The sequence below is a fragment of the Cervus elaphus genome, chromosome 21 (genome assembly GCF_910594005.1).
Source record: "Cervus elaphus chromosome 21, mCerEla1.1, whole genome shotgun sequence".
Classification (NCBI taxonomy): Eukaryota; Metazoa; Chordata; class Mammalia; order Artiodactyla; family Cervidae; genus Cervus; species Cervus elaphus.
In genome coordinates, this window is record NC_057835.1 from 67,508,971 (window position 1) to 67,531,149 (window position 22,179).

Here is a 22,179-nt window from a genome sequence, read left to right on the forward strand (position 1 = left end):
GCCAAAGTATTGGAGCTTCAGCTTCAGCATCAGTCCTTCCAAAGAATAATCAGGGTTGATTTCCTTTATGATTGACTGGTTGGATCTCCTTGCAGTCCAAGGGACTCTCAAGAGTCTTCAGCATCACAGTGCTAAAAGATCAATTCTTCGGCACTCAGCCTTCTTTATGGTCCAATTCTCACATCCGTATATATCTACCAGAAAAACCATAGCTTTGACTATATGGATTTTTGGTGGCAAAGTGATACCTCTGCTTTTTAATATGCTGTCTAGGTTTGTCATAGCTTTTCTTCCAAGGAGCAAGCATCTTTTAATTTCATGGATGCAGTCACCATCCACAGTGATTTTGGAGCCCAAGAAAATAAAATCTGTCACTGTTTCTACTTTTTGTCCATCCATCTGCCGTGAAGTGATGGGACTTCATGGCACATGGGATCAAGTGCCATGATCTTAGTTTTTTTGAATGAGTTTTAAGCCAGCTTTTCCACTCTCCTCTTTCACCTTCATCGAGACACTCTTTAGTTCCTCTTAACTTTCTGCCTTTCTAAAGTGGTATCATCTGCATATCTGAGGTTGTCGATATTTCTCCCAGCAATCTTGATTCCAGCTTGTGAGTCATCCAGCCTGGCATTTCGCATGATGTACTCTGCATTTAAGTTAAATAAGCAAGTGACAATATACAGCCTTGACATAGTCCTTTCCCAATTTGAACCAGTCTGTTTTTCCATGTCTAGTTCCAACTGTTGATTCTTGTCCTGCATATAGGTTTCTCAGGAGACAGCTAAGATGGTCTGGTATTGCCATCTCTTTAAGAATATTCCACAGTTTGCTGTGTTCCACGCAAAGACTTTAGCATAGTCAATGAAGTGGAAGAAATATTTGGAATTCCTTTGCTTTTTCTATGATCCAGCGGATGTTGGCAATTTGATCTCTGGTTCCTCTGCCTTTTCTAAATCCAACTTGTACATCTGGAAGTTCTCAGTTCATGTACTGCTGAAGCCTGGCTTGAAGGATTTTGAGCATAATCTTGCTAGCATATGAAATGAGTGCAATTGTATGATAATTTGAACATTCTTTGGCATTGCCTTTCTTTGGGATTGGAATGAAAACTGACTTTTTCGAGTTCCGTGGCCACTGCTGAGAACTTGTTAGGAATGCAAATTCTTAGGCCCCACTCCAGACATACTAAATCAGAAACTGTGTATGGGGCCCAGGAATATATGCTTTAGTAAGTTCTCTAGATGACAGTGATGCATGTGAAAATTTTAAAATCACTGTTAAAATGAATCAAAGTTATTTTTATTTCCAAACCTCTATGTACGATTTGTACACCTTTTTGTAATTAATTGAAATACTATAAAAATTAAGTATATAAGTAAGCACTAAAACAGATCGAATTTTTAAAAAATAAAAACCAGTTGGAAAGCTTTTGGCACTTAAATACAACCTGCTAACTAAAATTGCTCTAGAACTAGGCATAGATGAAACATGTAAAGGACTAGGGAAAACTTCATAAAAGTTTTACAGATTCTGCCCTTAGACTGCTTTACAGAAGTCTTCAAATTCTTGCTCCAATTTAAAGAATTCAAAGTTGAAAACCATAGACAACATATTATGGGTATGTTTATGCAAGAAAGATGTTTTGAAACCATATTTTTTAAATGAACTTAAAATCAGTAATTTTGGGAAGTGTAAGCAAAAGAAGTTTTTACTAAAAGCATATTTATGTGTTCTGAAGAAAATGTAAAACACTTCAGGTAGGTTTGGATATGCACTTTTCATGATTCTGCTTTTTGAATGACATTTCTAATCAACCAGCTGATCTCACAGGACAAGAAGCTTTCTCCTGGACTCTGATCTTCCTGCTGGTTTTGTTTTTCGTGTGCACAGCCCTCTAGGGGAACCGAAGGGGAGAGGAGAGACTGGCAAGGCAGGACTCAAGCATTCCTGGGTCCCAAGATACTGGCCCGCAAAACCTAAAAGGTGTCAAAATCCCACTTTGATATGAGGGCCACCTACTGTCAGACTTTATTTTTCTGGGCTCCAAAATCATTGCAGATGGTGATTGCAGCCATGAAATTAAAAAACGCTTACTCCTTGGAAGGAAAGTTATGACCAACCTAGACAGCATATTAAAAAGTAGAGACATTACTTTGTCAACAAAGGTCCGCCTAGTCAAGGCTATGGTTTTTCCAGTGGTCATGTATGGATGTGAGAGTTCGACTGTGAAGAAAGCTGAGCGCCAAAAAATTGATGCTTTTGAACTGTGGTGTTGGTGAAGACTCTTGAGAGTCCCTGGGACTGCAAGGAGATCCAACCAGTCCATCCTTAGGAGATCAGTCCTGGGTGTTCATTGGAAGAACTGATGTTGAAGCTGAAACTCCAATACTTTGGCCACCTCATGCGAAGAGTTGACTCATTGAAAAAGACTCTGATGCTGGGAGGGATTGGGGGCAGGGGGAGAAGGGGACAACAGAGGATGAGATGGATGGATGGCATCACCGACTTGATGGACATGAGTTTGGGTGAACTCTGGGAGTTGGTGACGGACAGCGAGGCATGGCATGCTGCGGTTCATGGGGTCGCAAAGAGTCGGACACGACTGAATGACTGAACTGAACTGTACTGGCTCTCTGCCAGGCCTCTGAGGACAGCAGATGAGGCCACTGTGAGACGTGGAGGAGCCCACGTGAACCTAAAAACTTCCTAAGGTTGAGAGAGTTCCAGTCCATTCAACTCTGTCATCCTTCACTGCATGTTTCAGGTTCTTTGCACAACTTCCTTAGTTGCAAAACTGTACTTATAAAAAGAGACGCCAAGTTTAGGGGGTGGATGTATGGAGGTGACTGGTGTGTGTAACTCAAGAGATCCTCTGTTGTTCCAAGTCCTCTCTGACTTCAACAAAATCCTTCCTTGGTCGTTTTGCCTGAAACAACCGGAAAGAGTAAGTCTCTGACTGTATGCAGCTCTTTGCCCCCCCTGGATCACACAGTGCTAAGATCTCGGGGTTGGAAGCCAGGCTTGCTGTGTTCAATCTCTGCTTCACATGTGAGCTGTTTCCAAGGATAAACCATACTTGGTGCCAGGTAATAAAGCCTAAGATTGACAGTCTCTGATTTATAATCTAGTTGAATTCCAAGGTCTCCTCAGCAGGGATTAGTCTGCAAAGAGGATGGCCTTACTAGAAACAGGATATTTTAAAGAGTAGCATTTGGGTTTGTTAGCTTGTTGATGACAGAGTAAGAAAAACCGAGTATGTCATTTAGAGAAATTGTAGAACCAATTTACTTGCTGAGTATATATAAGATACACGCACAGTCAGCTTCACAAACCTCTTTCCCAGGGCATGACTGGATTCCTATATGTAGGAGTTTAAAACTCAGAGAAAGTTTCCTATTGATTTTGATGACAACAGGGAAGTGTTCTGGGCTGAATGTCCCATCCTAAATTCATTTGTTGAAGTCCTAATCCCCAGTTGGTCAGTCAGTGACTGCATCTGGAGAAAGGACCTTTAAAGAGGTAATTAAGTTAAAATGCAGCCATTAAGGTGGGTGCTAATCCAATCTGACTGGTGTCCTCAGGAGAAATGGAAATTTAGACACACGCATAGAGGCACCAAGGATGCCTGGGCACTGAAATAAGACCACATACAGAAGCGGCAAGCCAAGGAGAGAGACCTCAAAAGAAATCAACCCTGCTGACACGAGGACTTTGCACTTCTAACCTCCAGAACTGGGAAAATAAACTACTATTGCCACTCATTCTGTGGTAGTTTGTTACGGCAGCCCTCGCAAACTAAGGCATAGAGAAATCTTTGCATTCATGGGAAATCAAGCTTTAAGCATGGGGAGTAAGTTGATGAAGTAAAAATTTGACTTTCAATATAAAGATTGATCCTCCCATCCCTTGTCACCAAAGTAAATATCAACCATCAGGGGGCGCTAGTGGTAAAGAACCTGCCTGCCAGTGCAGAAGATTAAAGAGACGCAGGTTCCATCCCTGGGTTGGGAAGATTCCCTCCTGGAGGAGGGCATGGTAACCCACTCCAGTATTCTTGCCTGGAGAATCCCATGGATAGAAAAGCCTGGTGAGCTACAGTCCATGGGGTTGCATAGAGTCAGACACGACTGAAGCGACTTAGCATTCCCTTCTCATTGAAGGTGACTGGCATAGAAGAATACAGAAGGAGAGTTTTGAAGGCAGCAGTAGCAGCATGCTAAATACCAGTGCTACATGCCACCATCATTTGGGGTATGGATCTCAATGTGATTTTTCAAACGTACAACAAGTTTGATGCATTATTACACTCAAGCATTCATGAAAAGATAAAAATTCATAAAAGATGCAGAAATTCAGATTCAACTAATGTGTATCAGTTACCCATGTATAGTACAGTTCCAAGTGCTTGCCATATACATAAAATTTTTAATTGGAGTACAGTTGACTTAAAACGTTGTGTTAGTTTTGAGTGTACAGCAAAGTGAATCAGTTATACACATATCCACTCTTTTTTTAGATTCTTTTCCTATATAGGTCTCTACAGAGTAGTGAGGCTTTCCATGTATTAACTCATCTCACCCTCACAACAACCCTCGGAAGTAGGTATTGTTCTCCTCAATTTACAGATGAAGTCTCTGAAACAGACAGGTGAAGAGACCTATAAAATATGCATGACCACAGCACCTACTTCAAAGGATGGTCTCAGTTATATATAAAATGTTTCACACAGGTCCTGGAATTTAGTAACATTCAGTGCAGTTCAGTTCAGTCACTCAGTCGTGTTCAACTCTTTGCGACCCCATGAATCACAGCACGCCAGGCCTCCCTGTCCATCACCAACTCCCGGAGTTTACTCAAACTCATGCCCATCAAGTCGGTGATGCCATCCAGCCATCTCATCCTCTGTCGTCCCCTTTTCCTCCTGCCCCCAAGAAGTATAAATTATATTTTTATCACATTGCCTGCCTAATAAAATAAGGTTTGAATTGGGAGTAAAGAGATACCTTAATACCACTCAGTTGTTCCACGACCATTTACTGAGCAATGACTGTGTGTCAAGCATCGTGCTAAACCCTGGATGTAATGACGAGCAAAGAGCATCATAAGATAGTAAGACATCTTTGAAGAAAGGCAGGAAGGAGAGGCCAAACTTTCAGTGGTGATTATCTCCATGGAGTGAAATTAAGAAGGAATGTCTTTCAGGTTTTGATTTCATATAAATCTGGGCTTTATATGTGAGCTTTCCTCATAGATCAGTTGGTAAAGAATCCGCCTGCAATGCAGGAGACCCCGGTTTGATTCCTGGGTCGGGAAGATCCCCTAGAGAAGGGATAGGCTACCCACTCCAGTATTCTTGGGCTTCCCTAGTAGCTCAGCTGGTAAGCAATCTGCCTGCAGTGCAGGAGACCTGGATTCAATTCCTGGGTTGGGAACATCCCCTGGAGAAGGGAAAGGCTACCCATTCCAGTATTCTAGCCTGGAGAATTCCATGGGGAGAATACAGTCCACGGGGTCAGCAGAGTTGAACACTACTGAGCAACTTTCACTTTCACACCTGTATGTACTTTGAATTTTTTTAATAAAAAAATTTGATTTTGTAATTTAGAAACTAATCAAGGGGAAAAGCTTTTTTTAGAAAAACGAATGCTTGAGATTGTGATTAGTCAATCTTAGTTAATGATTCAAGAAAAACATTTTGCACGTCTACTCTGTGAAAGATGAAAATCAAAGGAATTGGCTTCTGCACCCTCTTCACCCCAAGGGTTTACAATCTGCTTGGGCAGGTAAAATGAAAAACAGGACCCAAGTTACCCCAAAAGACAAGGCAGTAAGTAAACACCAGAAGAGCAAGTACAGCAAAAAATTTACCCTCAAAGACAGAGCTTAATTAAGGCAATTTGCTAGCCAAAATTACTCTAGAACCAGGCATAAATGAAAAATGTAAAGGACCAGGAAATTTTTCATAAAAATGTACAGACTCTGCCCTTAAACTGCTTTATAGAAGCCTAAGGGTCTTTGAAAAATGTACAGTTTTGGATGGAAATTAACACAGCTTTAGTGGAAGCTGCTGGGTTACAAATACCAAGATTCCACTAAAGCAAAATGAGGACTTTCTTTAGTGAGTAACCCACCCTTGATCACCTGAATGTTGAAACAATTTCAGTTCTATCCAGAGTTAAATGAGCAGTTAGAAAAAAATGGAACTCTAGCACTTGAAGTTAAGGTTCCACTAACTCAGAAAGTGTGGAAATGTTGGCGAAAAGGTCCTGAGCCTGGCTCAGAACTGACTTTTCATGCAGTCACAGTCATAATTCTGGGATGAGTCAAAGTACTCCCATGGGGTCCATTCACCAGTAGCGGGTCATGGTGAATTTCTACCAAACCTCCTCAAATGAGGTTAGATTTGCTGTCCCCACTTTCTCACCCTCTTGCCGCTCCCCCCTTGAAATCTGCCCTTTACCTCACCCCTCTTGATCATTAGCAACGGCCTCCTGGTCATTTTTGTGTCCCTAATGCCTAGCAGAGTGCCTGGCAGAGAGTCTGGAAATGTCAGCTGAGATGAATTATCAGTGACTCAACTCGGTGGCTTTTTCTCTAAGTTCTGTTCCATTTGGCCTCGCTGGGGCATGACACTAATATTGACCTGGCCTAGAAATTCTCTTTTGCATCCTAGTCCATGACTTCTGGTTCTCCCGCCCAACTCGCCCCAACTCCTCCATCCCCACCTTAGGCGGTTTCTTCGCAGATATCCTCCCTGTCCCCACGTCCCCTTCCTGCTCCCTGCACACGACTGAGCCCAAGGCTCAGGCTTCACTCTCTCCTAACTCCACACTTCATGGCATCCAGGAAACAATGATGGTGATCACATGTGTTGTAATAACAATAACCACAACAATTGCCCAAGTGTATCAGGAATTGTACTCATTATCTTATTTAATTCCACCAACTCTATGATGTAGGTATTATTACTCTGTGTTACAGATGAGAAAAACCAAGGCTTGGAAATAAAATGATAGATGACTAGCAAGTAGCAGAACTAGGATTTGAGCCCAGGTCTTACTGTGTTGAAGGTCCAGACACTTTCAAAACAAACACAGAAGTGAACGCTGGAAATGGAAATTCAGAAGGAAACGGCTGTGCTGCCTCCTGCCTGCTCCACTGGTCCCACCCTCTCCTCCTGGCGTCGGTGATGCCTCTGTTCCCTCTCCTCGTGTGCTTGCAGGTGTCCCACCTCAGCTTGAAACCCACCGTACCCTCATTATCTTCTCTAAGAAATCTGTTCCCAGGACTCCCCTGGTGGTCCAGGGGTTAAAAATCCGCCTTCGAAAGTCGGGGATTGAGTTTGATCCCTGGATGGAGAACTAAGATCCCATATGCCTCGGGGCAACTGCTGAGCCCGTATGCCACAACTAGAGTCCATGCAACAAAGAGCCCGCATGCAGCGTCTCAGACCTGACACAGCCCGAAATGAAAACATTAAAAAAAAATCTGTTTCCATCACTCTTTCATCACTCTCACCCTCACTCTCAGAATCATGGCAGCTCAAACCCGGGATTCGATTGTGACTTTTCCTCCTCTTCTTTATTCATCATACCTTCTTTCATTCCTGCACCTCCTTTCATTTCTCAAACCCTTCTTTCTGCATTTCTACAGTTGCTACTCAAATCTGGCCCTGGTCACCCGCCACCAGAGGACTATCATAGTCTCCTAATCGGTCTTTCCAGCCTTCTGTCTTCCTCCTGGAATCCATCCTGCCCTGCACCATGAGACTGAGTTTCCTAAAATGAGGCTTTGCCTTTATCAGTCCCAACCAGAAACTCTTTATCAGAGATAAAGTTCAGACTCTTCAGCCTGGTGTTCAAAGCCCTGAACATGCTGGTTCCACATGATGTCTTCAACTTCATCTCCTACTTCACACCTGCAGGAATTCTCCACTTTAGCAGAGCTAGTCTTTTCAGCTGTTTGAGTCAGGCTGGCCTTAACTAGGGTGACCTTATAATCTCTCATTCAGAATGGAATCCCCTTGAAAGTGAGAGAGAGTGCTACTGGGAACTGAGCCATCAGCCATAAACTGGGATCCCTCTGGATGAACTGGGATTGTGGTCCCCACAGTCATATCATTCTCTGCCCATCTGCATCCAGACCACCCAGAGCAGGGGCTAAAGGAATGCTTCCAGGGTCGCTAGCAGCCACTGCTTCTCCTCTGAATTTCCTGCTGCAATAATACCCGGCTTGCCATCTTTGACAAGTCCCTTCATACTGGTGTCTTCCGGTTATAGCCTTTAATCTGGTGTTCTCGCTGTGACAGTCTCTCTCTTATCTACTAGATCTCTGTCTGCTTCCCTCCCCCACCACACGCGCGCACACACACACACACACACACACACACGTGGTCTCAGTCCTCAAGCTTTGAGAGCATGGCCTCCTCTGTACTATCGCTGCCCTTCATGTCTCCCCTCGCCTTGGACATCTGTCCAATCACTACCCTTCCTTCCTCACCCAGATCCTCCCCACGCTGGCCATGAGGATTCCCTCCTCTCTGACCTTCTGGAGCCTCTGTTATTAACATCTCCATCATTTGCTCCGTACTCAGCACAGCCTCACGGAGCAGCAATCAACACTTTGGAATTGTCTTCAGTCTCCTAACCAAAGTAACTGGCGACAGAGGTCCACGGCCACTCAATCATCGCACACTCAGCTTCTAACGGGTCAAATATTTGGTTGACAAGGATGAGGATAACATCTGATGGATGAGGCCGGGGTCACGTATAGTCTCTCCCGTTCTCCCCTTCTTCGGCTTGACCCTGGCTCCGAGGAAGGCAGATATTCTTACGTGCTGACGGCGGCAGTGAGAGCAAAGTGCGTTCTAGCAGACACGGCCCAGGACAGCTCCCAGGCAACCCCAGCTTCACCTCTGATGCTTGTTGTTCTTCCGTAAATGTCAAACTCCAGAAGTCTCAGCAAAAGCCTTAGAGACTCAAAGGCTCTCTACTGCAGAGGACTCTCAGACAATTATTTGGCAACATCCAAAGAACTGAGCTTCTCACTGCCTTCCAGTTCTCAAGGGCCAAGGCAGGTCCCCTGCCCCAGCCCTGGCCCCTACTGCCCCTGGCCCTAGTCACGCACACAAGCTCTGGGCCTGCCCTGCTCCTTCCCTCACCCTAAGTTCCCAGACGCCAAAGCCCTGTTTCCTGAAGCTCGTCTACTGGCCGTACTTCCAATGGTGGAATTTCCTTCTGACCCAACAGCACCCAAAGTTTCTACCCATTTAACAGCTGGTAAGGGAAAAATCAGGCTTCCCCGATGGCTCAGTGGGTAAAGAAATCCACCTGCCATGCAGGAGACCTGGGTTCAATCCCTGGGTTGGGAAGATCCCCTGGAGGAGGAAATGGTAACCACCCCAGTATTCTTGCCTGGAGAATCGCATGGACAGAGGAGTGTGGTGGGCTACAGTCCATGGGGTTGCAAAGAGTCAGACACAACTAAGTGACTAAGCACACAGGGAAAAATATGTGAAACAAAATAGAGAGTATGACTCATTTTGTGAAGCATTAACAACATGTCTACAAGTAGATATTTCTGTGGGGAAAGGTCTAGCAGAAAATACGACAAGCTATTAATGGTGATTTTCTCGTCTAACTTCCTCAATGAAAATAGATACTTGCATAGTAAAAATTAATGTAGCAAAAAAAAAGAAAAAGAGCTGGTGTTTCCAGATTGACTTCTTGTTTTGCCAGTGTTAATGGATGTGGTACCCTGCTACCTATCATGGTCACCACGGACAGATAAGGGGAAAAAAACTCTGAGGCTTAGGAGAACAAATCCACTGTGGGTTCTGATGTGGGTGGTTTTCATTTCCATCAGTGTGTAAAAGCAAGCGAACAAACCCATTTTATTCTCATCACCTGCAAAGAACAGGCCACCACCTATACTTTTTTTCCCCACCTATACTTTTGTTTTGTTGCTTTTTCCTTCCACATCCCCAGCTATGAATCACAGAGTGCCAGAAAGTTCTATGTGCAAAAACAAACTATCATTTACTGTTTGTGGGAAGCAAGACAGAACAGGTCCTCTGAAAACAAGGAAATAGGGAACAAGAAATGGAGGACTTAGACTTAGAAAGGAAGGCTCCAGTTCTGATGTCAATCAAGCCCTTTTCCTTCCTTTCCTTACGGATTGTCTGCCTCGTACGTACCCTGCTCAGCTTGTTGAACACCTAGTATGCCAGGCACTGTTTGCTGGTGGAAAGATGAATGAGTCTGTGCGAGTTTAAAGGGCTTTACAGACAAGCTGGGAGGTGCCAGATGCATATTAGGGATTCACTGGTCTGCCCTCCAGGTGCAGAGGAAAACCATTACCTGTTACTGAAGAAATGAGCTGCCGCCCCCCTTCTCACTGGCCCCCGCAATGTGGAGTCACCTGAGTAGGAAGCCACTCAGCTGACTGTGCTGCCTCTGGTTCCCAGCATTGCCCTTGAGACTTCTTGGCGGGGGCCAGGGTTTGAGGCTGCTGTTTGTTTTCTGGTCTTCCCTATAGCTCAAATGGTAAAGAATCTGCCTGCAATGTAGGAGACCTGGGTTCAAGCCCTGGGTCAGTAAGATCCTCTGGAGAAGGGGCTTGGCAATTCACTCCAGTATTCTTGCCTGGAGAATCCCATGGACAGAGGAGCCTGGCGGGCTACAGTCCGTGGGGTCAGAGTCGGGCACGGCTGAGCGACTAAGACTGCTACTCCTATTACCCACAGCTGGCCTCTCACAGCTGGTGGTCCCTGGGGCCGTCACTGAACTGCAGATCCACGCTTAGAAGGAAGGCTGCCCACCTCTTTGAAGTGCCACTCAGCAACCTCTCCCATCACCAACTGACCTCGAGTATAACACCTGAGCTCTACTGAAGGCAGACGAGCCCAGACACCCGCTCCAAACTGAATGCAAATCTGCCCAGTCCTTGCCAAGGGAGGCAGTAATGGATCTATCTATTAACATAGATTATCATAAATATGCCTTTTGGTGAGGATCCAGAATGGGAAAATGCCAGCCTCAGCCACAAACGAAGTCTTTAAAATGCAAATGGTGGCTAACAACTAGGGCAGAGAACTTGGAGCACTTGGTTGAAACTCAAAGGCGAGCAGCCGGAGACGGGACTCCCCTCTCACTTCTCTCCTAGTGTTTCCGCATCAGGCCAAGCGGGACGGGACACTCACCCTCACACCGTTTCCCGTCCGCGGCCAGGGTGTAGCCACCGTAGCACTGGCAGACAAAGGAGCCCAGCAGGTTCACGCAGAGCTGCTCGCAGCCGTGGTCGTCCGCCGCACACAGATCCTGGACTGGGGCAAAGCGCATCATTAGAACTTGGCTCAGAAGGAGGTGACTCTTGGCACGGGGCCATCAATGAGCAACTCTGCAGCACTTGGCAAAATAACTCTTAACCGAAAGCCACGTAAGATCATGGTGGAAACTTTGGAAAACAGAAAAAAAATAGAAAAGAAAATTCAACTGTAATCTCCCCACCTGGAGTCCTACCATGCAGAGACCACCTCTGTTAATAGTTGGGTGAGTTATGTATGTAAGGGCTTCCCAGGTAGTGCGGTAGTAAAGAATCCGCCAGCCAAGGCAGCAGACGCAAGAGACGGGGGTTCGATCCGTGGCTTGGGAAAATCCCCTGGAGTAGGAAGTGGAGTAGGAACCACTCCAGTATTCTTGCCTGGAAAATCCCATGGATAGAGGAGCCTGGTGGGTTACAGTCCACGAGGTCACAAAGAGTCAGATGCGACTGAGCACACACAGGAACCTATGCGTATATAAAGGCATATTTTTCAAAGTTGGAATTTTTCTTCTCTATTAAATACATTAGAAAATTTTAAATTAACATCAACATGTATTTTTCTCATGTCAAGGAGAGTGACGGTTCTTGAGGACCGAAGTTATCATGAGCAGGCCTTTGTGCTTGTCCGCATCAAGTACCATTTGTATTCTCTGAGAACCTAAAGCTTTGTAATCAGTCTCACCAATGTACACACCTACGTACACAGTCTCACCAAGATCATCTGGCGCTGTCTTGGACATTTTGCAGAAGCTGGGAGAGAGCACAGTGAAAAGACCTGCCACTCCACCAAAAACACGGCAGGTCCGGAAGAGTTCCTTATTCTCAAGTCTGCATTGGTCTCTTTGGACATACTTTCCTTCATTCCATTTCTCTATCAGAAGGATGTTTGAAAATCCTCTTTGTGCTCTACTTATGCATCCCAGTAATAAAGGAGGAAAACGGGAAGCCAGAAGAATTTAGGTAGAAATAACAAAGATAGGGAGAAATTAATGTATGGTATGAAATGAAGTGAAGAGAAAGTCATGCAGTCACTTCTGACTCTTTGTGACCCCATGGATTGAAGCCCACCAGGCTCCTCTGTGGTGATTAACAATGTTATTCTAGTCAAATATTTGTTATGTGTCCACAAGGTGCTGAGCTCTGGCTCTTTATTCAAATGCAATGTAAGAATACATTCACAGTAGTGCATTTACTGCCAAAGAACTAAGACTATATCAGAGGATGAAAGGTTTAAAGGCATTTTTAATCCTTCATCGACTCAGCCTCTCCTTTGAAGAAACTGGCTGACGTGATGACAATATTTCTCAGCAAGAATAATGACTTGGTTTCATAACTAGCTCTTCCAGTGACTTTACCATTAAAGTTCGAGAAAATCAGAGAGCATTAAAGGGTTTGAATGTTTTTCCTCTTGTTAAAAGTTATCACTGTGACAGCTATGGTAAAAACTTAATTCACTAGAAAGTTTGATTAATCCCTGAATCCAATGACTACGCTTTAATGTAACCTCCTAGGTCTTTGAGTTTTATAGTTTATTACACTTTTAGATAAATATAAAATATCAAATTGATAAAAGATAAAAGCTGACATATTTATCACCTCTATGAAATGCATTAATTTAAAAAAAAATAAAAGCTACATCATAAGATTAAAAAATATTTAGGTCCACAAAGAAGGATTCTGGTTTTAAAATGCTAAAAGAATTATTTTCACTCCCAAATCAATGAAGTAGATGAAAAAATTATAGATGCAAATTCCTCTGTTTACCTATCTTACTTCTATCTTATATTTTTAATTGGGAAATCCAACTGATATTTCCCATGGATCCAAATATAGGGAAAATAACAATAATCAGGAGAAACTTCAGCACATGCAAAAATCATAGTGAATAATTGAAGAATGACAAAAGTTACAGTTAATTACAAGCCTAAGCCAGAGATACAAGAAAAATCAGAATCATCAGATACTTTTCACTTATTGAATCAACAAAGCACCTACTCTGCCCCAGGCACTGGGGGTGTAGTGTGAACCAAACAAAGGGGCTCCTGCCACCACGCAGCTTGTATTCTGAGGGTTAGGAAGGTGAAGTTCTAGGAAGAACATTTCTGATAAAACCCAGAAGTGGAACTTATCCAAAGAAAACAAAAACACTAATTCAAAAAGATATATGCACCCCTATGTTCATTGCAGCATTATTTACAATAGCCAAGATATGGCCGCAACCTAAGTGCCCATCAACAGATGAATGGATAAAGATGTGCTACACATAGTCAATGAAACGTTACTCAGCCATAGAAAAGAATGAAATTTTGCCATTTATAACAACATGGATGAACCCTGAGGGTATTACGCTAAGTGAAATAAATCAGACAGAGAAAGACAAATACTGTATGATCTCACTCATATGTGGACTCTAAAAAACAAATGAACTAACATAACAAAACAGAAACAGATTCATGGATATAGAGAACAAACTGGTGGTTGCCAGAAGGTGCAGGTTGGGGATATGCATCAGTGAAGGGGATTAAGAGGTACACATTTCCAGCTATAAAATAAATAAGCCACTGGGACGTAATGTACACATAGGGAATATAATAGGCAATATTGTAACAACTTAGTATGGTGACAAATCATAACTGGACTTACTGTGGTGATTGTTGCATAACATATACAGTGGAAATGTAAAATACTGAATCACTATATTGCATACCTGAAACTAAACTAATATATATATATATATATATATATATATATAGGCTTCCCTTGTGGCTCAGCAATAAAGAATCCACTTGCAATGCAGGAGACTGCCTGGATTGCAGGAGACACTGGTTTGATCCCTGGGTCAGGAAGATCCCTTGGAGAAGGAATTGGGAACCTATTCCAGTATTCTTGCCTGGGAAATCCCACGGACAGAGGATCCTGGTGGACTACAATCCATGGGGTCGCAAGAGTCAGACACAACTTAGTGACTAAACAACCACCACCAACATACGTATATGTGCGAGCGTTTCTGACTGAAAGAACAGTGAATGCAAAAGTCATTCATGTGGGAAAAACTAGCCCCGTTTGAGGATTGGGAAAGCCAGAGTAGCTATCAGATGCACCCTAAATAACTAAAATACAAAATAGAACATGCTAGAAATCCACAAGAGAGGTGCTGCCAATACAATGGGAGTTCAGAACGGGGATGGATTACGGCCAGCCCAAGCTGGATCAATCAGAAGAGGCTGGCAGGCAAGCAAGAGACACGAAGGAAAGGAAGAGGATCCACCGGGAGCTGAGGGGACAGTAACCGTGCAGAAGTGGAGGAATAAGCAGGACAGACAAGGGAGCTGACCCCCATTCTGGGAATTCCAAGGGAAGCAGCAGGAGCGCGTGTCGGAAGGAACAAATGACCTGGGACGGCAGAGGACCTGGGAGCAGCCTGCCTGGTGTCAACCGTGCTCATCAGGGGACCACTGAGGGGGACCAACCACTGGGGACCACTCAAGGTGAACGTCTCAGGAAGGGAGATGGGCCGTTTCCCCTGACTTGTGCTGTGGAAGAGTAAGTTTGGTGGCATCACAGTCTATTTTAGAACTGGGAAATCGAAAGGATTTAGTGTACGGATAAATGAAAGCCACTTCTTTGGGAACAAAGTGGTAGTTTTCTGAATTCCATGCCAAAGTCGCTTTGGTTTGCGTGTGTGCGGATGGGAAAGTCAACTTCTTGCCCTGAGAACCTTCCGCTGTCCGTCAGAGCTGTTGGCCACGCCCACCGGCTGTCAGCGCTTGTCCGTGCACTTATGACTTTTCCCTCCTGGCGTGTGTGTGCATGCGTGCTTAGTCACTCGGTCGTGTCCGGCTCTTTGTGACCCCATGGACTGCAGCCCGCCAGGTTCCTCTGTCTGTGGAATTTTCCAGGCAAGAATACTGGAGTGGGATGCTATTTCCTACTCCAGCGGATCTTCCTGACCCACGGTTGGAACCCACGGCTCCTGCATCGGCCGGTGGATTCTTCATCACTGAACCACCTGGGAAGCCCTTCCTGGCATGTATCACCATGTTAATTACATAGGCATTTACGTGCTGACGTATTTACTGTGTCTCCCTCGCCAGGCTCCCTAATCAGGAGGGGAGCGTCCCTGCAGAAACTCCTGATGGCGGGACAATGACAGCCCAGTACACTGGGACAGCCACCCTCCAAGTCCCAAGCCCATCTCTGAAGGTGGGGGTGGGGACTTCTCCACCCGGGTCCCCCTTCTCAGCTCCCACAGTTGCGATGCCTCTTCTCTGTGTCCGGTAGGAACCCTGCCTAACAGTGTTTACCAAGGAGAGGAGAGAGTGTCCTTTTTTTCTGTTATTTATAATTACCTGTTTTTGAATTTTCTAACAAGAGGTTATACCAAGAGCTTTTATAATAATGAAAAAAAAATCAGTGTTACAAGAGAACCCCTTTGAAAGAAGCATTTGAAAAGCAGTAAACCCTGCCAATGCAGAAGATGAAAGAGACCCAGGTTTGATCCCTGGGAGGGGAAGATCCCCTGGAGAAGGAAATGGCAACTCCAGTATTCTTGTCTGGCGAACCCCATGGACAGAGGAGCCTGATGGGCTATGGTTCATAGGGTTGCAAAGAGTCAGACACGACTGAAGCGACTTAGCACACAGACATAGTAGCCTGAACTACATCTATCCCTCTGCACCCAGTTCCCAATCCCAAGTGAAATAGGTTGAAAAATGTGGATTGTATAAAAGCAGTGAACCAAGATCTTGAAGCAATAACCATTTCTCCCCCAGGACATCCCCCCACAGGGTAGGTAGAGAGGTCATGAGGTGCTCCTTCCTTCCAGGAAGGGATAGCCGTGAAGCCCTGCTTCACGTGAAGGGTGAAGGGTCCGTGAAGCCCTGCAGGGTCCCGTCCATCAGAGCAGTAGTGCACCACCTCGGCGGTCCACCAGAACCATCTGGGGGCCTTTGGAAAATCCTGATGCCCAGCTCACCACCTTGAGTCAGATAGCAGGGGCCAGGGTGCAGGCAACAGTGTTCCTGAAGCTCCCAGGCAACCCCAGTGTGCAGCCAGGTTGAGAGTCATTGAAACTCCCAGGTAAAAAGTCCTCATATTCATCCAGGGAAAGACACAAGCGTCAGCCTTCATCAACTGTCTCCAGGCTCACATTCTTCTTTTAAACAAATCTTGATTTTTTTTTTTCCTTCTTTTGCTGTCCTTGGACCTCTCTCCAAGTGTCTGAAAGACCCTGGACGCTACGTGAGGGTGCAGAGTGTGGTAGGAACAGGAGGATCATGGCTTGCATTCCAGAAGAACATCCCACAAACAGCAGGCCTGCCAGTTGGCCTCGGGCCTTTCATACTGTTTTTAGAACGTTGGGGATTTATGGCCACTAGTGGATCTGTCCTGTCCCAAAGGAAACCATTGAGGGATTAACTTAATTAAACAAAGACAAAGGAATAAATACAGACTAGGTTCTGACAAAACAACTTTGTTGTTTTTCTGGCAGTGGGCACTTTCATTGGAAACAAATACAGATGTTTTTGGATGATTCTTTATTCTTTAGAAAAACAGCACTTCTTTTTCTCACAGCCTGGGAGGATTTCAGTGAAGGATGATAAAACTGTGGGGGGTGGGAAAAGCACTAAATTCAGAGTTCCCATTACCCTTTCAAGCCTTCTCTACCCCATGACTCCCACTCATGACTACTGACTTCAATCTGATGTCACCTCCTGCAGGAAGCCTTCTCCGGTTGGCGGGGCTTCAAGTTTCCTTCCTCTGGGCTCCTCGAGCTCTCTACACATGGCTCCGCTAGAACACTTAAGCATTTATCCCACAGTATTATCCCACAGTAGGCACTTTGAACTCACAAACCAAAACTTAGTCACAGTATTTATCCCACAGTATTAGAAGGACCTGATCACAAGTCTGACGGCCACACGGGAATGTGAGCTGGTATGACTCAGTTTGCTTCCCCAGTGTCCTAGTGCATGGAGATGGTGCCCCATAAGTGTTCATCTGCTGAACAAACAGTGACAGAGTCCCTTCCCCGCTGCCTCCCAACAGGGAGGTCCTAGAGTCCTACAATATCTCCTCTACTAGGTATGGGGTCCTGGGTCCTGGGAAGATGAGTGAGATGGGAACAAAACTCTTCTCCTTGTCCCCGGCAAGAGATATTCCTCTCCCAGCAGAGGACAATGACATCAGGGAGCCAGCCACAGCTGCAGACACTGGAATCCTCACAGCTAAGGAAACAGCTGTCTTGCTGTCTCCTGCATCCCTGATGCCTACCGCACTGCCTGGCACACGACAGGCGCTCATCAAGTGCTTGTGAATGGATGAATGGACCCAACACCTGAAACACGGGGTTGTCAGGCTTTCCTCCAACATCATTCTTACCCAGGCTGTAGGCTCTGAGGGGCACAGGGTAAGTCTTGGTGGTTCTCAGGGTACCTGTGATACCACATGCTTCACACAGCAGGTGCTTGGTGGATGTGTGTTGAACGGACTTGACAGTAGCCAGCCTGGAGTACTCAGGGGTGGAGGGCTCTTATCTGACCACTCCCTGTTAGAGGTCAAGTTCCCTGTCATAGTTTCCCTTACCACAGTTACAACATAACACTTAATTTGCAATTGATACTTTAACATCTACTTCCCCTGCCCTGTGAAGCCAGTGCTTGTTCTGTTCAGCCCTCCAGCTCAAATAACTTGCCTGGTGTTTGGCCTGTGGTCGATTTTTTAAAATATATTTGAATGACTAAATTCAATCATTCATCAAATTGTTCAAAATGCTGGGAAAACAACAGTGAATGAAACAATTGATCCCTCGATTTAAAAAAATCAATCGATCCCTCTTGCCATGGAGTTGATATTCGAGTGGAAAGCCGGCTCCTGCTGACTCACATTGACAGACCGTGCCTACCTCTTCCCAACTCTGCATTCAGCAAGGCCAAGTGGGTAGCGTGAAATCAGCCATGGTGGCAGTATTGACACCACAGGAATTGGTGAACATTACAAATTGGGTATTTTCCCCTTGGAGATCTGGTTGTTAAACATTTACTAGCATACCATGGACAGCGGCCAGATGTAACATAAACAGCTTAAACCATATATTACTTAGATCTTAGAAGTACTGTGGAACAAAAGCAGGACAGAGCAGTTGGAGTATGGAGTGAAAGGAGCTTCTGTTTTACATAGTGTGGTCAGAAGGCTATCTCACAGAAAAGATTACTATATACCATGACCTGAGGGAGGTAATATGAAAAAACAGGGGTCAGAAGGACTGAATCTTGGAGAAGGAGATAAGAGGCAGTTATGTTTCTTCTTCTTTTTTTAAGAAAATCTTTATTTATTTGACTGCACCAGGTCTTTAGTTGTGGCATGGGGGGATCTAGTTCCCTCAACCAGGATCAAACCTGGGCCCCCTGCATTGGGAGTGCAGAGTCTTAGCCACTGGACCACCAGGGAAGTCCCATGTTTCTTTACATAGGGTACAAGGGAGGCGATCAGATAGAATGAAAAGAATATTGCCTTTGGAGTCAGACCTGGCTTCAGCGAGGTAACCTGTGTGACTTCACATAAGTGATTTCTGTGAGACTGACTTTTCATAGAGGTTAAATAATTAAGTAGAGAAAACATCTTATTGCAGGGTTAAATGAGATAATATATATGATAAAGTGCCTAAGAGATAGTAGGTACTCAGCAAATACAAGCTTCCTTTTTTCTTGTACTTGGTCATGTCCAGCTCTTTATAGCTCCATGGACTGCAGACCCTGGGCTCCTCTGACCATGGGATTTCCCAGGCAAGATTACTGGAGTAGGTTGCCATTTCCTATGCTAGGGGAATCATCCCGATCCAGGGATCGAACCTGCATCTCTTGCATCTCCTGCACTAGTGGGTGGGTTATTTACCACTAGTGCCAAATGTCTTAGTAGTACAGGTCTAGCTAAGCATGGAGAAGAGATGACACCAACCAGATTTTGCCTATATCACAATTCTAATACAATATCACTTTATTGGGTGCCTGTGAAACCCCCCACATGTGGACACTAGATTCAGATCACTTTAAACAACATCAGTGTATCTGTGGCTAAGTTTTGGTTTGTGCGTTCTAGGCTGACTTGATCTGATACAGCAAAGTAGGCAGTTTTGAATTTTACAGCAAAAGATCTCAACAAATTCAAACAATGCCTTGCTAGAAGACATGTGTTAGTACATGGCTGACAGTCAGCAAAATCTGCTTGCTTCTCTTCCTGGAGAGTTTCAGGAGGGATGTAAACTGCATCTGCTCGGTCTCCCCGATGAAATAAATCAGGGAGGATTTGATAACTAAGAGTCCCAGGGCTGTGCTCACATCCATCCATGGTGTTTCCCCTGAGGCTCACAGGCATTCTAGATTTAAGGGCCTTCCTCCATGTGTGATCTTGAAAGCCTGGCACAGTGCCTCAGCCCGGAGAACTTGGAAAACTTTCATCTGGTTACCCTGGACAAGAAAGGAGCATGGGACAAAGACTGTGCCGGTTGCGGCTGACATCATCCTAGATGAAATCAAAGGGTTTTTACTGACTTTTCAGAATTTTAGACAAGCCACATGGCATGCTATTGACACCAGTGACAGTCTAATCTCTCCTTCAGAGTTAAAGCAAAATGAACACCTTTAAAGACACACTCCACTTTCATGGTAAAGAACCTGCCTGCAAATGCAGGAGATGTAAGAGACAAGGGTTCAATCTCTGGGTTGGGAAGATCCCCTGGAGGAGGGCATGGCAACCCCTGCAGTATTCTTGCCTGGAGAAGCCCATGGTCAGAAGAGCCTGGCAGGCTACAGTCTCTTGGGTCACACAGAGTCAGACACGAGTGAAGCGACTTAGCATGCACACATGCTTCTATTGAGCCTGAGATGGAGAAATCAGAAATTATTTATCACAGCGAGAGAGAACAGAAATGTATTATTAGAGTTGCTATTTCTCTCTGCTGGGAAAAAATGGGATCTCTGCCTGCTCCAACCCGAAAGCTCACTTGGAGCTGGGACTCTGCAAAAGCCTGAGAAAACTAAGCCTGCATTTTTAGGGACTATCCCCCTTCTTTCATTATGTCTGAAAGCCCTAATCGTATTTTGACAGCTGCAGTTTGAATTTAAAGACTTTCAGCAGTTAATGTGAGTCATCAGCCTTGTGCTTCCACGCTGGAAGAAACAAAAGCAAGCCAATGTCACCCACAAAAACAAACCTGTCCTTTCGGGCAAACTCCAGCTGTGCCTTGCTCGCATCCCTCCTCCCCCAAAGCTTCATGCTTTTTCAATCAGTTATCCTATTCACGAACTGAGATTTTAGTTTCCGTTTGAGAGGGGAAAAAAGAGGAGAAGCCCCAAAACAAAGCCTGAAAACATAAGTGTATCTGACCGAATGAGGTTGATCGAAGTCAGAAATAAGCGTGAACGAATAAGGCCCTAGTCTTGCTGAGCGCTTTACAATTTCTAAACGGCTGTCAATCACAGCATCCCGTTCTCATTATGAACTCCCTACGGAGCAGCCATCTCTCAGGGAGTGATCTAGCTTAAAACAGCTGGGTCAGTGGTTTTCAAACTCGAGTTTAAGATCAGAATTCCCAGGAGGGCTTGTTAAAACACATCCTCCTGGGCCACACCCCTGGAGTCCCTGATTCCGTAGGTCTGGGATAGGTACCGCGTGGGAATTTACATTCCCAACAAGCCCCCGCCCCGCCCCCACAAAGCCGCCGGCTCGTGTGCGCCTGCGCAGTCTGCTCCTTCTCGCACTTGTTCTGCGCTCTGTGGGCTGCCCCAAAGCTGAGACCCTGACCTCCTCTTTCCGCACTCCCTCTCTCCCTCCAAGATTCCATGCATTTTCAGGGCCAGTGACCACCCCAAGCGTATCCAGCCAGGCATTTTCCTTGAACTCTAACCCCCATCTCCAGCTGCACCCAACCACGTGTGTGGGCTCTTGCCCAGACTCGCTCTTGCTTTCCCCGGCAAAACCAGGTTTCCTCTCTGATAACTGAAGTTATCAAACACCCCTCACCCGCCATTCCCCATCTTAGGTCATAAACTCTTCCCCTGGGTGGGGATTATTGCTATGATCTAATTAATTCCACGGGCATACATAAGTGCTGAATTGATTGAACTGATTTGAATTGTAAACTGATTGCATCGTCCGCCTTCTGCTCCGCACGCGCAGGGCACCAGGGAAGCCAATATCTGAGTGTTCCTTGGATCTCCAACATATGAGAGACACACGTATTCCTCTCCCACACCCCACCAGAGTGCCTGGCCCCTAGAGGGGAATGAATAAGTACTGAATGAACAAATGAATGAGTGAGGGGATAGGTCGATGGTATTTCTGCACCCATTCTCTACCTAAATCTAATACTATATTATGTATTACTGCCAGGGTCAATGTCCTAAAACGTGGTTTTCCCCCTGACACCCTGTGTTCAGCCCCTCTATCCACCAAAGACCGCAGCTGGAAGTCAGCTTGAGAAATCAAATCACCCCATAATTTGTTCCAGCTTAAATTCCTTTTCTCATCCCCCACTAATGCCCCAAACATGCTCTTCCAAACAAGCAGTCTGTTCTAGTTAGCATCCTCCAAAGACCACAAGCCCTGCAGTTCTCTCCTCTTCTTCGACTTGCTGGAAAAACCCTTCCTCCCCAACCTCTGATTGTTCCATGACTCTCTGATCTCTTCTCTTGCAGTCTTCCGTCTCAGTACCACTTACCTTCCAAAACCACATTGCTCTGTGTGTATGTGTGTGTGTATATAAACTATACCATAAACTACACATATTTAATGTATACAATCTGATAAATTTCACATAGCAACATATCATCACCATAATCAAGATAACATACCCATCAC

General features: G+C 45.1%; 1 protein-coding gene across 2 annotated transcripts in view; it reads right to left on the reverse strand.

Annotated features, from left to right (window-relative positions):
• The window catches only part of MATN2 (matrilin 2), a 163,021-nt gene that overhangs the window by 64,448 nt on the left and 76,394 nt on the right, over positions 1-22,179 (reverse strand). For both annotated transcript variants that reach the window (XM_043879246.1, XM_043879245.1), the window contains exon 5: positions 11,201-11,323. In XM_043879246.1, coding sequence (XP_043735181.1) covers positions 11,201-11,323 — 123 coding nt within the window. The remainder of the gene's footprint in view (positions 1-11,200; positions 11,324-22,179) is intronic.